We start from the raw sequence: 14,852 nt of genomic DNA, 5'->3' as shown, positions 1-14,852 counted from the left end.
CATTTCGGATTTCCTTATCGTAGTTTTTATTGATATTACGTAGTTCCGACCAACATCCACAGTAACCCTATCCCAAACTCATATTTAATCTCGAATTTAGGACGCTTAAAACCGCTACTCAATTATGCCGTCATTGTATGGTACGGCATAAATCTCCGACGTTAGTGTCAAGTTCAAAATGTCAAATCTAGCCCTTTAGATTTTAGGAATACAAATTTAAGCCACTAATACCTTGTTATTTTATACATGGACCATGTGTAAAATAAGAATGTACCTGCCCTGCCCCATATTGCACTTGTATTCCTAAATCCTAAACAACCATATTAGACATTTTTGCTTGAATTTCACATAATATTACTAGGATATTTTATACTTGACAAAAAAGAATAGTGTTAAAGAATAAAGTGTTCAACGTGAAGTGATGAATGGGCGCAAGGCACGTGTGTCAAGATCCGGTCCTCGGGGGCCTAAGTCCTGCATGTTTATGAGGTTGCGCTACTCCAACGCACCTGATTCAATGATCAGGATAGTTAACAGGCTCCTGCAGAGCTCACTGATGAGCTTGAATATGTATCAGCTGTGTAGAACAGGGGAAACCTCTAACATGCAGGACTCAGGCCCTCGAGGACCGGATTTTGACACCACTGGCCGTAAGGCTATTATTAGTTTTGAGTAGTTGAGTTTTCATTTTCTTACGCCATCAAAGATTGGCTGCTACTGGCATTACCAGCATAACCAAGACCATAACCCTCAGTGCATATAGGCTGTTGTCAAGAATTGTCAAGAAATTGGGTCAATATCTTAAAAGTCGTTTTATGTATGGCCACACATTTTGGGGGGGAGGCTTATATTTGCTTTCATTTTGATGTCAAATAGAAGCCCCCCAAAAAACACCTTATATGTGGTGTACAGGTATTTTGAAATTGTGGTTGCAGGTACCTATTACTAGCGATATACATGTACAATGACTTTGAACGTACAATTATGTCCTGTCCCCTCTGTGACGTGTACCAAAACATGAGAAGATGGGCGGGGTACGTGGATATACTGGCCAATAAGATTTTTTAAAAATGACTTATATTAACAATCTCGCCAGCCAGATTGATAATTAGGGGTGGGGGAATTTTCCGATTCTTGAATGCTGATGAATGAATTCTTGAAACGTCCACATTTTGATTATTAAAACATGTTAATAAAAGGTATACAGAATGTTGAAAATATTGCGGAACTCAAAAGCACTCTACCAGCGATCTCCGGGGCACTTTGGTAAGCACACAAGCAGCACGCACAGACAAAAACAAACACGGATGACCGCCGCCAACCTCGCCGTGAGATCCAAAAAGCGGCTTCTAATTTAAAAGCACGTTCGCGTGATGGCAACAAGATCAGTCCACATTTACTATGATGGCAGAGAAAGAAAAAAAACTCAAGGCACAAATACGAGTGAAACTAGTGCTTAAGTCTTGCACCTCAAATTAAAAAGCAACAAATTATTTGATGTTAGTGCGCTGCCATTGTGACTTGTCAAGAAAGCTACAAACATTCAATAACGTACCATGCCGCCTGAAAAAAGGGTAACTTCAAAATTAAGCTCAAGATGACGGCTGGCTTGACTTGTCTTCTAAACGATTGGGCTTGCCTTATCGTAGTTTTTAATTGCCATTACATGCCAACAACCACACATCGCCATCCCGAAATCATATCAAATGAACATCTTTACCAGATAAAAATGCACGAAACGCCTCTCGCTATTCAAATTCAACAAGGAAATAGTGAGTAATACTGCGAGAAGAGAATTAATTGCAGCATCCATTCGTCTGTTAGGTTTGTTTGTTTCCACACCGCCATCGGCGCTTATTGGTTTCGTCCTGTTTAATGCCTGATTGGTCCGACCTGAAAAGGGTCGGCTGCAAACATCAGCGGGAGCGGAACAAGATGTATTCTCCGGAGTTTGTGAACTCACAAATACCGCAAGAATTCATCTTGTACTTACTCCAAAACAAATTGATTAAATTGAAAATTTTCCTGATGAAAAAAATACATTAAAAGTTTATGGATCATCACGGCTGAAGTTTCCCTTTAATATTGCGTTTGTGGAATATGAGTTAAGCAGCAAAATCAACCTGTTTTTAATCTATTTTAGGAGGGGATCATTTTGCCACTTTCTATCGACTGAAAATGACATCAGTTACGCAGGGCTCAGGTAACAACAAATCTTTGCTCAACTGTTTTCTGAAGCCGAGTAACAGTGATGTAATTTTCAGTCGACAGCATGTGGCAAAATGGCCGCCCCCTGAGATTGGATTTTGCTTCTTAACTCATGTTTCAAAAATGCAATATTAATCAGAATGCCATGTTTAGACTAGTGGGAGCACATACAACATATTGTAAAAAAAAACAATTTTGGGTCAACTTCATCTTTACATTACTCACATGACATCCAGCACAGAGTCATTCCGCAAGATTTTGTGAGACACATCGACACACAGGTACAGACCTCCATCTGTATGTTTGATACTCGTTGAAAAGCCAGGCCAGACCTGCAGTCTACAAAATAGTGACACAAGATAATTAGCAGAGCAGCTTGAAACAGAACTACCCTATCACCGCAGATCAATAAACTACTTTACCGATGTTTGCCAAGAACTATTGCACTTTCTGGATCATAATGATTTCTCCCCACCAGCTTCAATCCAATCATTTTCATGACCCTTGAAACAAAGGAACAATAAAATTAAAATAAATGTTTTTGGGGAAAAAACTTTTAAATTAAAAAATTTACCTCCTGAGAATAATATTGTAGAGTGGGATGCATAGATCACTGCTGGGTGGCAACATCTTTGTTATCTTTATTTGGATTTTGATTTCTTCATTGTCTGTTCTTCTCAAACTCTTGAGAACCAGCTCCTGTGTATTAACCAAATATTACTTTCACACACTACCACATATTTACAGTGTAACAATAGGAACATTCCCAAATTATGGTCCGTAGTCTTAGATGGGTTCACAACTATTTATGGATTTAGCCGGAGCAGCTAACTACAGCTGCTAGTGGGAGTTAACAGAGCCATAGGCTGGATTGGCCTGCTAACAAGAGCGGCTAGTCAAGTCACCTTCATTTCTATAGCAGAAGCTAGTAAAAGCTTTTGAGAGAAAGCAGAGGGCGACAAGAGTCAGGAGCCCGAATAACGGGACTCAGCGACGACCACCTGCAGGCCCCAGTTGTGGAAGGCAAGCGGTGGTCGATCCATTGGGTCAGACACTAGCTGCAAACAGGGCTAACTAGTGCTACTTTCGCAAAGCTGCTCTTTGGGCATCGGTAGCAGGAAGATGTTGGTGAAACAAGTCAGCCTCTTGGTAAGGCTCCAGTCATGTAATATAAGTATCGATTACATATTTATTTTTAAATGTCGGTTGATGTGATGGGATATTTTTTTTTTGTATATTATTGAAATCAAGTGTTGTTGTTTTTTTAAATGAAGGAATTATTAGTTCACCTCTAGATGGCACCAATTATTAAACACGATGCCTTAATATTCTGTGATACATACATCCTTGAGTTGGAGGGGAAGGTAGAGTATAGTGCCATCAAAAGCCATGACTTCTCCTGTGGTCAAGCGGTGATCTTTCATCATTGCAAAACGCATTGACATGGATTCAACATTTGGGCTGGAAAACCAGAAGACATACAAATTCTTATTGTACAAATATTTTCACGTACATACACAAATAAGAATATGGTCACTAGAAAAAGGCATGTCATTCAAAAGTGGATTCACTTAGGACATTAAACACTATGTAATGGCAGATTTTCAGAATAGAGTAAGTGTAAAAATGTACAGATTTGCTAAAGCATTATTAGTTGATTGTCTGACAAAGTAAAAAAAAGTCAGGAATCAGTGTTACTTACGTATATGTCACATGGTACTGATAAACGGCTTTGTTCTTGCAGTGAATTGGAATATGATTGGAGCCAATAGATAAAGGAGTTCCCTTTGATCCAGCCTTATTGAGTGGCGTGCTGACCAAGAAAATGGACACACAAAAATATAATTTTGATTCAATAGCACCAGATATTGATTTGATAGCCCAACACTTCTTACTTCATAAAAATTATTTAAAAATTTAAAATCTCTATGATCGAATGAATGGGTGACTACGATACCAACATTTTGACTTTAATACTATACCTGCATAAAGTATCTCCATACTAAAACAGTACATCGACAAAAATCTAAAACATCAGCAAAAGCTAATTATTATTATTTTTGTTTAATTAATTCAAAATATTAGGATGTATACTGTACATGTCAATGTATGGACATGCTGTATATATTTATGTATGTTTTGTATGAGCTTTCACATTGCATGCCATATTCTTGAAGTACCTACTGTATTTGATGTCATCCGATGTGATATTGGCAATACAGTTGTACTCTAATGACTCAACGTAACATTGCTTATGTGTGCGTGTGTTTCTCTGCTCTTCACCATTCCACTCCCATCTACGGTAGTCGAATGCATAATCAAATACTACAAACTGGGAACAAAATAATTTGTATTTGACTTATATTTTAAAGGGAACCCTGATTGTCATGACAAGTTTGCTATATTATTTATTTGGTTGTTACTAACATAACTATGTGATTCATTTTTCAAAAATCATTTCCAGTTTAATACATTTTGTAGAAAGTTTATTTGGACGTATGCCGCAATGCCGAGCAATGTGAAACGCCTATAAAGAAAGCAAGTTAAGGCTCGTAGCGTTCCTAAAAAAACTACATGCAATCGGGAGAGTCACCCTCCCCCACACCGTACTCTCGTTATTCACCAGACACATTCAAGAGTTTTGATTGTCCCTTTAGGAATGCTACGGAGACTTACCTTGCTCTCTTTATGGGCGTTTCACATTGCTCGGCAGAGAGCGAGCCGCCATTCTACGTCATTATGCACTAAATGCGTTGCGACGTAAATAACAAATGGCGGCGTACGACCAAATAAAGTTTCTACAAAATGTATTAAACAGGAAATGATTTGTGAAAAATTAACCTGTCGCTCTTTCAAATGGTGGTATAATTCTGTGTGCTGGTTTGCGAGGTGCTTGGCCATATTGGGACCCGCCTTGAGCCACAGTAACTTTAAAACAAGCCTTACAGACAGGCTGTGTCCTGTCGGTTGGCTTGCCGTGGCTGTCGGCCATGTAAGCAAATAAGTTCCATATGACACTTTGCGCGTCATGATTCTCAACGAGGAGTGGACGGGCCAGCAAGCGCTTCAGTGCTTAAAGCCATCTTCCTGTGTCCTCTCACACACAAGCAGAAAGAGGCGTTCTTCCACTTACAAAATGTGAAATTAACTTGCATAGTGGATACGCAAGTTATACTAATCGTCGCCAGTGTGCCTCTGAGCACATTTTCTCACTTAAGCTCATGGGAGAATATGCCTCTTTGGAAATATTGTGATGTACACTTAAGACATTTAGATGATAAACCTCAATATCGAAAGCATTGCTTGTTAAAATACAGCAAACTGAATGAAAAACATGCTAAAGGGGATCAATGATATGACAGTGCACCAGTATTGACAAACAAAACAAATGTCAATTCCCTTAAAGAGGCCAAAAGGACAGCCTCAAGACACAACAACTCACAACAGTTTAGAGAGAGAGAGAGAGAAAAAAAAGTAATCTTACCGGATAGCCTCCATTTCCAATTCTGTCTTTCCTGGTACAATAGCTGAGGGGTCTTGCACCTCTTGGACGATGGGCACAATTGCTGAACAGAATTGGTATAGTAAATTGATACATTCCCTTTTATTAGTGTAAGGGTTGAAAAACTGGAGGGTGGGGGGAATAATGTAGTAATGGATGGATGCATGATGATCAGAGATGCACATAAGCGGTGCGCCAGTGCGCATGAGCACTGCAAATTGAATATTGCACTTCAGTTCAAAGTCTGTCACTGCGTTTTTGCACACTAGAATAATGCAGTTCAGTCAGTCAGCTTGAGTGCGGTCAGGCTATGTGCTATATGCAGCCTCAAATCAAAAACAAGTCCGCTGACACAACGATTGGTTCCGAGAATTGACTTCAAAATAAAAGCCAAGTTTAAGGAATAGATGTCCATATACAGTCCTACATGTTATGCTTTTATTATGACGTTGACCCTGGCGTTACATTGCATAGCCTATGAACAGCCGTTGTGGCGCCTAGCTTAACTACGCTGACTCTAGCGCTATAAGACTACATTTGCTGTGAAGGCCTAACGTGAGGGTCTACCTCACGTGACTTAACCCTAGTGAGGATAAGTGGTATAGAAAAAGGATTGATTGACCCCTTATTACTGATGAATCTTTGTAGTTACATATATGCAATGGAATGTGTTTAATGCGTTGGATGTTCTCCACCGTTTTTCAATTTTCAAACTTTTAAGTGTATTACCTGGGTCAGAGATCTTAGAGTGATCGTAGGCTGTCGGCTTAGAGGTACGAGAACCAGCCTGAACACTTTTGAGAGGAAAGGAAGAAAGAGGTAAAGGGGATCCTCGTCCCAGTCCAAGCGCAGGCATTGATGCTCTTCCAACTCCCATCGGGCTAGCAGGAATTTCTTGGCCAACAAAGCTATAACAGTTCGCAGGCCATGCCAGGCATTAGTGCAACTCATAGGGATGTGTATCCTAGTGTATTAGGGGTGCATACATCTATACATATATATTCAAGACGTTTTGGGGTCTCTTGAAAAGTGATAATTTCGGAGTTACATGGTTTTGGCCTGACACCAGCGATATTATAATATAACGCATGAAGTGGGCCGGTCTGTCAATGGCTCCCGAGCCAATTTTTCCCCCAGTCCGCCCCTGATTGGCACCGATACCTGGTTATCGGTACCACCACCTCTGCCCCAAATTTGAGCTAAGAAAACCTCTGAATTGTCACTTCCAAATCAAATGAGAAAAGGTTAACAGTTAGAGCTGTCAAAATTAATAGATTATCAAATTTATCGACAACTATTTTAATAATCGAGTAATTGTTTAGACCCTTTTTTTTGCTTTTTAATTTTCCAAATCCTCTTATTTCAGCATATCATCAGTAATTGTTTGCTGATTTCTGTAGTCCTTCCTGAAAGAAGACTGATTATCTTCTGTGTTTAATCAAAATAAGACATTTGCAAACATCAATATCCCCCCTTCACCTTCAAATCACTATATGAATAGAAAGTAATAAACACCAATCATTTTTCAAAATTTAAATGAATCAGATTAATCGATTCTAAAAATATTCGATAGTGACAGCACTATTAACAGTCGTGGTGTGTTGTATATTTTTTCTTTGATGATGCAATGTCAATGATTGAACAAACATTCCGTTTTTGAGGATGACAACAACAAAGCACATCAACAGAACTCGTCACTTCATCACCGCAAGCATGACACCACTTGGCAAAGAAAAAAAAAAAAGAGATAATAAATAATGTAATGATTCCTAATAAGAGATAAAGTAGTTCACAATTATTCCAACATAAATTTAAAACATTATATATTAAAGTGTTGATTTTATCACATTTATTGATCAAATTTCTAGGGTCAATTGTATTTTAACAATACACAATAAAATTAATTTTAAAAACTTAATACATAAATAAAATATCTAGTGGGCATAAAAGTCACTTTTAAAATATGTGGTTGTACGAGTTTTTTTTTCCCAAGGCAAATGCAAAGGATTAAATTCAATACAAGCTGAGCTCCCATTAAACCGGTTTCCACACAAACTGTAGTGTCCCCGTCTGAACACTTGGTGACACACTGGGTCGCACCCACATGATGACAAACGTCATAAACAGCCGAAGAAGAGAGCCACGATGAGTTTTTTTAACGTCATGTGTCAACTTTGCTTTATAAAGCTGTTAATAAAATGAATAAAGATAAATACAAGACTAAATGCTGAGAATGCTGCACAGATCATCAAACTCAATGTCCGCTACAGGAACAGACAGCGACCCCCACCCAATTTAAAACTATTTGCAGTGATGGAAGGCTTTTAACTGCCGTGATGCGAACGCAACAAGCTAGATGCTATGTTAACCGCTACAAAGTACCCGCCCGTCCAAACTACACTGAGTAAGATACAAACACACCCTCTCAAATGCCCCTTTCGCTTTTGGTGTGTGGAATTTTTTCAGTATCTAGACAGTAGAAACAACGCGGCAGTCAATTTTTTTTTCTTCTACAGACAGTTCTCGGAATGGATGTAGCGGCTGTAAGAATTTAAGACTTGGGTAAATTTAATTTTAGACCTGGGATGAAAATATTAGTTTTTTAAGACATTTAAGGCCTAAAATGTAAGTTTCTGAATTTTTTTACCTTTTTTTTTAGACCCCGCGGGAACCCTGTACGTATCGTGACCTAAAACTAGTACATTAGTTATAAATATTTAAAGTCTATAAGAATTTTTATTAGTCCAACTGGAGGAATTGTCATTGTATCATCAGCAACAGTAGATACCGGAAATAGAATAATAGCATGCCAGAGAATACTTTTGTACATGGCACAATGTAATTGGGCTGAGCATTAACTATCCAACCAACAATATGATTTGTTATTTTTTATTGCTGCTTGCTCTTTTTGACGTTTGAGATCTGATCAATATAATTTAATAGACTTGCATTATTTACTACAGAACTAGTAAAGGCCAAGTAATCCATGGGCTATTCATTTGGATGAATTGTAGAAAACTAAACTGAAAGCCAGCTGTACTGATTTCAATTAAATATCAGTAGTATTATTTCTGTTTCCACTATTTTACACTAGGGAGTGCTTACTTCTAATTCTTATTTGAGATTTAAACAATAAATGTTATCCAATTGTGTTTGTTTTTATCACTTTTTATTTGATCAATTTATCTTCTGTGATATAATGTATAAACTTATTCAGAAATGATTCATTTATTAAGTTACCATTAATTAAATATATTTTTACCCTTAATTTTATATCAATTTGTGAGAACAAGTGGTTAAGAAAATGGATGGATGGATGTATACCATTGTCGTGAGGAGATGCAATTAAGGTAGCACTAAGGAACTTTTCAACCTTAATAAAATATTTTCATAACTCTTCTGATTAAACGTCAACTTAAAACTAGTTGAATGGTACCTTTGCCATGGCCTGATGGGGTCCGTATTATTTTTACTGGCACTAAGCAAATTTGAGGAGGATGGTAGAAACACTGCCACACAAAACACTACAAATGTGCTGACTGCTTTATGGCATATGTCACTTCTCCCTTTCCTCATTCATTACAAAGATGGAAGTCAATTTGAGCTAAAAAATAAATAAATAAAAATGTCGCAATGTGCTTGTCCTCATGGGAAATGTGATCTTCCTTCAGGCATAACATTACTGCTTTTGTCCATATGGTGCCGCCATAATCAACATAAACTGAAAGTTCCTTAGTGTTGCTCTAATATCCGATATGAATTTTGGGCCACATCGCACAGCCCTAATTTGATTTTTAAAGTGACAAGTTAATCGTATATACAGTACAAGATGGGGAACACGTCATCTTCCTACCTTCTCCCTCTGCCAATCACTGCTCGTGGGTGGCAACTTGTCTGTGAGATACTGGCAACCACATCTACATCCCGACTCGGCTGCTTTAATTCTTCCACTTCCCCAACTTCTACTGTCTCTGCAAAAACAGTTGAATTCAATTTTGCCAATTAAAATGTGAACAGAGAAATGGGTACTGGGCAAACTAGAAAAATCCAAGAAATTTGCAACTCGTTTGCCACAAGTCGTGTCCTTTTGCACAGTACATTGGACCCCTGCTATTTGTGGGTGACCGGGCTGGTCGAGGAATAGTGAAGTAAAGCAAATAAAGTATTTAAAAAAACATTACCCCTCTGTTAATTAGTGAATCTGTGAGTTTTGAACCATGACTATGTAGTGGTCTACTGTATATGTCAATGGCAAATTGGTTGTTTGAAGTTTTGGACTGCTGATTGATTTAGCAGCAGAAGGATTAAGATACTGTACATTAACTCTTTCACTGCCAGGGACGTTAAAAGACGTCAAGTAAAAACCTACGGAGGGCCGACAATGACGTTAAGACGTCATACAATTTTTTTATTTATTTTTTTTGAAACGGGTGGAGGAAAGCCTTGCCCAGCTGTGGTGAAAGTTTCAAGCAGATCTAGTTAGCCTAATGACTATTTTTGGCCCCTAGATGGCAGCAATGACTCTTGACAAGATTGGGTAGGCGTCAGTAGAAGACGTGAGGCGGAGCTAGAGGGGACAATGGCTGCGGAAGGGAAGAGAACATGGCGACCGGTTGCAAGCAGCTCACGCTCGAGCAGTTTTTTTCAAAGACGAAAAGCATCGACCAACGCTAAAGAACACATTGATGACGACGATGATCATCATCGATGATGATGATGATGGTGACTCCGAGGTTGGAAGCATTGACGCGGTAGTAGAAGACGTGAGGCGGAGATAGATGGCTGAAGAAGCGAACAATGGCGACCGGTTGCAAGCAGCTCACACTTGGGAATTTTTTTCAAAGACGAAAGGCATCGACCAACGCTAAAGAGCACATTGATGACGACGATGATCATCATCGATGATGATGATGGTGACTCCGAGGTTGACGCCGAAGTTGGAAGCGCTGACGCGGCGGCTATGACGACGTCATAAAAGTTCACGGGCTAGCGATGCTAACACCGGAAAACGCGGAGCACAACCGAGCACGCTCAGGCGGACGTTCAATCGGACGACGAAGAGTGCCCCGAGTCCAATGCATATTCATCGGAGTAGTGTCTGCTACTTGCTATTCCCCGGAAAAAAAGGTCGTCAAGAAAGTGTAACGTCTGCACGCGAAACGGACAATCGAAGTGAAACGTGTCTGTTGTGCAAATCCTGCTCCGTCTCCTTGCACGCAGGGCAGTGTTACAAAAAGAAAAACTGTATTTAAAACATCCACATAATTGTAAATAGTACCACAGTTGCACACATTTGTAAATAGTTTGCGAAATTGTTTTGTCAAATTGTTACACTGTTGAATGGAAATAAACGTATTTTGCAATCTAAAAACACTTTTTCATTGTTGGTCGTGGTGTATTACAGAAGTAAAGCACTATTTAGGTGTTTGTGGCATCATTCATGGACAAAAAGAAGTGTAGAATTCACTAGAGTGCATGAAATAACATAATTTCACAAAAAGCTCTTTTTCTCCGCTTTTTGTTTCAAAACAGAGCATTTCGGTGAAACTAACCATTTTCTATTGTTGATTACTGAAGAACGGAATAAGGTAGAAACAAACTTTTTTTTCTGATGAAAGATGAGAGTTCAATCTTTCCTTTGGTAGTATGTGTGTTTCCATAGTCCAAACACAACATTTTCTGTGGACCTTGAAAGATCAGTCAAAATGCTTAAATCGGCTGGCACTGGTGACATCCCGTTTCTGAAAACGTCTGGCAGTCAAAGAGTTAAGCACCAATCACGCTGCTTTATGTTTACACTACAACAGGTTAAATGTCAACAAAAACAAATGAGCTCTCTCTTCACTATAAAAGAGGAGCATTTATTGGTGCATTATTGTATCTTGGGTAATAACAATTGATCTTTGTCAAATATTACTTATAATATTGCGATTCTTTTTCCAATTTTGATTTTATTTTCAAATGTTCATGGTAAACACTAAAATACTTTTTCCCTACACAACTACAACTATTACAATGATAAACAGAAAATCCTGGAGGGGAAGTTACTGTACAGTATATACATACCAACTGGTAATTTTTCACATGAGGCCACTGAGGGTTCAACACCCATTCCCCTGAACATTGAGACCAGTGTACGTCCATGACAATCTGTAGGGGAATCAACCTATACACAGAGTAAATAGTAATTTAAAAATAATAATAATAATAATAATAATAATAATAATACAAATGTAAAAAAGATAATTTAGATAAAACACATTTCAGGCTTTAATTACCTCTTTCCTGGTGCGGGCTTCTTCTGTAAGGGCCTTCCGATTCTCGGTGATAGCCACGACTGTGCCTCTTGAAATACCTACCTTGGGTTCTGCTGAGGGAAGGAGCCACCCTCTTGCTTGTCCAAGGCCTCCAATGTCAGTCCGAAGCCCTCTAGCCCGTCCAACTAAAGGGTCATTAGAGAGTATACTGGATCCTTGTCCTTGTCCTTCTGCTGAGGGAAAGAGCCACCCTCTTGCTCGTCCAAGGCCTCCATTGTTAGACTGAAGCCCTCTAGCTCGTCCAGCTAAAGGGTCAGAGGGTATACTGGATCCTTGTCCTTGTAGGATACTCGCAGGAGGAGTCAAAAAACCTTGGCCTCGTCCTACAACAAGCCCTCTACCGCGTCCCCGCCAAGGCATGCCTGCCGAATCACTTGAGACAGGTGGCATGTTTGGATCCATTTTGTCCACTTGAAATATTTCGTGTGAACTGCAGTGCAAAGCGGGGGTGGGGGGAGTGGGGGTGGGGTCTGTTAATAAATCTGTCTGTGTGACCGGCCCTATCCTATGAATCCAATTTAATTTGTACTTATTTTTATACTTCTCAATCGTGTCAATAACAGCACAAAAGGCTCGAAATAGGCCTGGGCGATATCTCGATTTTTGAAGTCATTCAAATTCAATCAAAGTCATTTTTAGTCATTCAGGACGATTACGAATTTAATCGAATAAACCCAAGAAACATTCATTTTAAGAGGTTTATTTATTCAAAAGTGATTCCTGTGCAAAATGTTAAGATAACAACAATGTATACTGATTCTATGAATCCAATTTAATTGGTAATTATTTTTATACTTCTCAACCGTGTCAATAACAGCACAAAAGGCTCGAAATAGGCCTGGGCTATGTCTCGATTTTTGAATCTGGATTTTTGCAGTCATTCAGGACGATTACTAATTTAATCGGATAAACCCAAGAGTCAAAAGAGATCAAAAGTTATTCCTGTGCAAAATGTTCAGATAACAACAATGTATACTGATTCTAAATTTGTTTCAACATACACTTAACCTTCATAGCTTGTACCATGCCACAATTAAGTAGTTGGTAGCTACTGTAAACATGTCTTGTAAACCACCCATCCAGCATTGGGCAAAATTACAACTCACAAAACATTTGGAAATAACAGAACATAAGAACAGCAGCTTTTAGTAATCCAGAAGACAAAAATTTCAAAAAGCAAATTTTCAAGGATTCGATTTTTAAAATGACGATGTATCGAATTTTTTCGATTTATTGCCCAGTCCTAGCTCGAAATAAACAGCATTTAATGATAAAAGTCACATAATCCACAAGAAAAGTTCTTATAGGTCAAAAGGTCGCGTTACTAAATATGCACCAATCCTCTTAATGATTGCAGATTTGGAATCCTTACATCCTTGTTGAATTCCCTTTCCACCAATACATGTTTTGTGAAGATTGACCCTGAACTTCATGAGATATAAGGTTTCAACTTGCCTCTTTTCGCCAAAAATGTCAAAATTCAGCAGCCCGTCGCTCCCACACCCCTGCTCCGACTGACCTAAAATGTGTTTGTTGTCCCATCACTATCAACAAGTATACCAAGTTCCATTAAAATGTCAATCTGCTTGGTTTAAAATTTTCAGATTCTTTGGGGGGGGGGGGCGAGTTGGCATCAAACAACCCTACTGACAATTCGGAAAATCCGGGCATTTCTGATATGTCCCCACTGTAACGCAATGTAAATGCTTCCTTTATGCGGTGAAAACAAACAGCCTGTTGTATTGCTTTTGCCTGTGACTATTATACAAACCAGGCATATTGTCATAGTAGTCAAATTACAAGGATCCAAAGTCCAATGCTTTTCGATGAGTGAAGAGCGTCATTTTCACCGAGTTGACCGCCATTTTGACTTGTGACATCATCACAGAATTGTCAATAGCCTTGAACACATGCACAACATTACATTTTAACATCACAACACCCCCAATCTAATGGTAAAGCATTTGTACACTCGCACAAAGACAGTTATTCAAATGTACTTGAGATTGATGTCTTAATCATTTTAAAATATCATGTCAAGCTATCATTTTTGAACGATTTAGACTATGGTAATGACACTTAAAATTCAGTGGCACAGCCTATCGCCACTTGGTACCAGGCGCTCGAATTCTCTTAAAAGTAAAAGAGCGGTAGCATGTTGTGTGAGCGGGAAATTCCTCTCTCCCATCCCCCTCTACGAAAAAGAAAGAAGATTGGGGGACCTACTGCTGAAGAGGTCAAAACTGTACTATAGTTAAAATTCCTTTCTACACTTACAAAAGCTGTCTATCTATAGTGGATCATGACAAAGAAAAGAGTCACTTCAGACTCTAAATGGGATTAATATAATAAAAAATATAAAACGGAGGCCATTTTAAATTCCCCCCCCCCCCCCCAAAAAAAAAAAAAACATAAAGGTATGGAAAATTTCCCATTCCTATCATACGTTTCAATGCTATTAAGTGTATGGGTATACATAACAACGTACGTAACATATTCCACATACTTTGTCAAATAATTAACACAGACTACACACAGCAAAGTTAGCAAAATTAGCACTTAGCTTGCACACGAGGATGCTGACGCTGACTAGGAAGCAATTAGAAACCATGCCTTGCATTTGCTTAACTAACTAACTAACTAACCAGTTTCCGTATGTTGGTCAAGTAAATAGTTCTTGAAAACGTATCATAGAAATTAAAACTCACACTTTGCTGGGTGACAATCGTTTAGGGTTTAGAACCAAACTTCTCAACCATGACCCGGTGTTGAATCTGGACTGACTAGACTGTTCCCGCCCTCTAAACGCTATTGGACGATTTAAG

At 38.8% G+C, this 14,852-nt stretch overlaps 1 protein-coding gene across 1 annotated transcript in view; it reads right to left on the bottom strand.

Annotated features, from left to right (window-relative positions):
* The window catches only part of piwil2 (piwi-like RNA-mediated gene silencing 2), a 43,417-nt gene extending 28,565 nt beyond the window's left edge, over positions 1–14,852 (bottom strand). The window contains exons 1-11 of the mRNA XM_077562111.1: positions 14,736–14,852; positions 11,989–12,457; positions 11,777–11,876; positions 9,564–9,681; positions 6,440–6,618; positions 5,693–5,774; positions 3,911–4,021; positions 3,552–3,669; positions 2,783–2,907; positions 2,631–2,711; positions 2,434–2,547 (exon numbers count right to left, since the gene is read on the bottom strand). Coding sequence (XP_077418237.1) covers positions 2,434–2,547; positions 2,631–2,711; positions 2,783–2,907; positions 3,552–3,669; positions 3,911–4,021; positions 5,693–5,774; positions 6,440–6,618; positions 9,564–9,681; positions 11,777–11,876; positions 11,989–12,429 — 1,469 coding nt within the window. The 5' untranslated portion in view covers positions 12,430–12,457; positions 14,736–14,852. The remainder of the gene's footprint in view (positions 1–2,433; positions 2,548–2,630; positions 2,712–2,782; positions 2,908–3,551; positions 3,670–3,910; positions 4,022–5,692; positions 5,775–6,439; positions 6,619–9,563; positions 9,682–11,776; positions 11,877–11,988; positions 12,458–14,735) is intronic.

Source organism: Vanacampus margaritifer, chromosome 3, assembly GCF_051991255.1.
Source record: "Vanacampus margaritifer isolate UIUO_Vmar chromosome 3, RoL_Vmar_1.0, whole genome shotgun sequence".
Taxonomy (NCBI): Eukaryota; Metazoa; Chordata; class Actinopteri; order Syngnathiformes; family Syngnathidae; genus Vanacampus; species Vanacampus margaritifer.
This window is presented reverse-complemented; position numbering and strand designations above follow the sequence as displayed.